Source organism: Scyliorhinus canicula, chromosome 21 (genome assembly GCF_902713615.1).
Source record: "Scyliorhinus canicula chromosome 21, sScyCan1.1, whole genome shotgun sequence".
NCBI lineage: Eukaryota > Metazoa > Chordata > Chondrichthyes > Carcharhiniformes > Scyliorhinidae > Scyliorhinus > Scyliorhinus canicula.
In genome coordinates this window covers 69,109,437-69,110,649 of record NC_052166.1, presented here as the reverse complement: position 1 = coordinate 69,110,649, position 1,213 = coordinate 69,109,437, and the positions used below count along the sequence as shown (strand labels likewise).

The 1,213-nt window shown below is 60.2% G+C and overlaps 1 protein-coding gene across 1 annotated transcript in view; it reads right to left on the bottom strand.

Annotated features, from left to right (window-relative positions):
* Positions 1 to 263: 263 nt before the first annotated feature.
* LOC119955541 (collagen alpha-1(XI) chain-like) overlaps positions 264 to 1,213 on the bottom strand; it is a 23,362-nt gene continuing 22,412 nt past the window's right edge. Inside the window, exon 6 of the mRNA XM_038781813.1 lies at positions 264 to 272. Within this exon, the coding sequence (XP_038637741.1) occupies positions 264 to 272 (9 nt within the window). The remainder of the gene's footprint in view (positions 273 to 1,213) is intronic.

The following is a 1,213-nucleotide window of genomic DNA, read 5'->3' as shown; positions in this document are numbered from 1 at the left end:
GACCAATCACGGCAGTGCCAGAATACACGGTAAGCAGGGAATACCGGGACATTGGGGTACCGGGATATTGGGACACTGGGATACCAACGCAGTGGGAAACTGGGAACAAGATAATAAGGAAAAGCTGATGGGAGTGAATAATGTTTCTATTTCCGATTGAAATAGGAGACTGAAACGGAAGCTGAGCATGAAGTGTTTGAGGAAACCACATTGACTGTCCCGGAAGCCATAACTGCGGAATATCCGTCAGTAATCACAAGTTACTACGATATCTACGGAGAGGACTATTATTATTCATTCCCAGATGAAAAATCGGACAAAGATGATGTTGTTTCAGAAAGAGATTGGCGGGAGAATCAGGTATTCGAAACCTTTTGGCCACGGTTTACAGTCACGCCCTAGCGCGACGGGAGGGGGTGGGGAGGGGAGCGGAAGGTGAAGTGTTTCAGGGATGGGATTCCTCCAGGTTCCCGTCTACATGGACCGTGCTGGGATGGGCGAGACATTGGACAGGAAACCCATCACTGCCCAGCTGATTGAGGCATTGTGCCCTTTCCCGCCCAGCTTCAATATTTCGGGGGATGCCTGGGAAGCCCCCTTCTGAACTCACCCCCCCCCCCCCATTCCAGCCATCCCCACCATCTTCGCCCTTAAATTTACCTGTGCCTCTGCTTCCCGGGAATCAGGCTCGGAATCTTCCTGGATTTCCTCTTCTGTCCACTGAGCCAGCAGCTCTGGAAGATGGAACCTCCCCCCGGGTGGGGGGCAGGAATCCCCCCGGGTGGGGGGCAGGAATCCCCCCGGGTGAGGGGCAGGAATCCCCCCGGGTGAGGGGCTCCCGGGTGAGGGGCAGGAATCCCCCCGAGTGAGGGGCAGGAATCCCCCCCCGAGTGAGGGGCAGGAATCCCCCCGGGTGAGGGGCTCCCAGGTGAGGGGCAGGAATCCCCCCGGGTGAGGGGCTCCCGGGTGAAGGGCTCCCGGGTGAGGGGCAGGAATCCCCCCGGGTGAGGGGCAGGAATCCCCCCCGGGTGAGGGGCAGGAATCCCCCCGGAGTGAGGGGCAGGAATCCCCCGGGTGAGGGGCAGGAATCCCCCGAGTGAGGGGCAGGAATCCCCCCGGGTGAGGGGCAGGAATCCCCCCCCGGGTGAGGGGCTCCCGGGTGAGGGGCAGGAATCCCCCCGGGTGAGGGGCAGGAATCCCCCCGTTAGGGCAG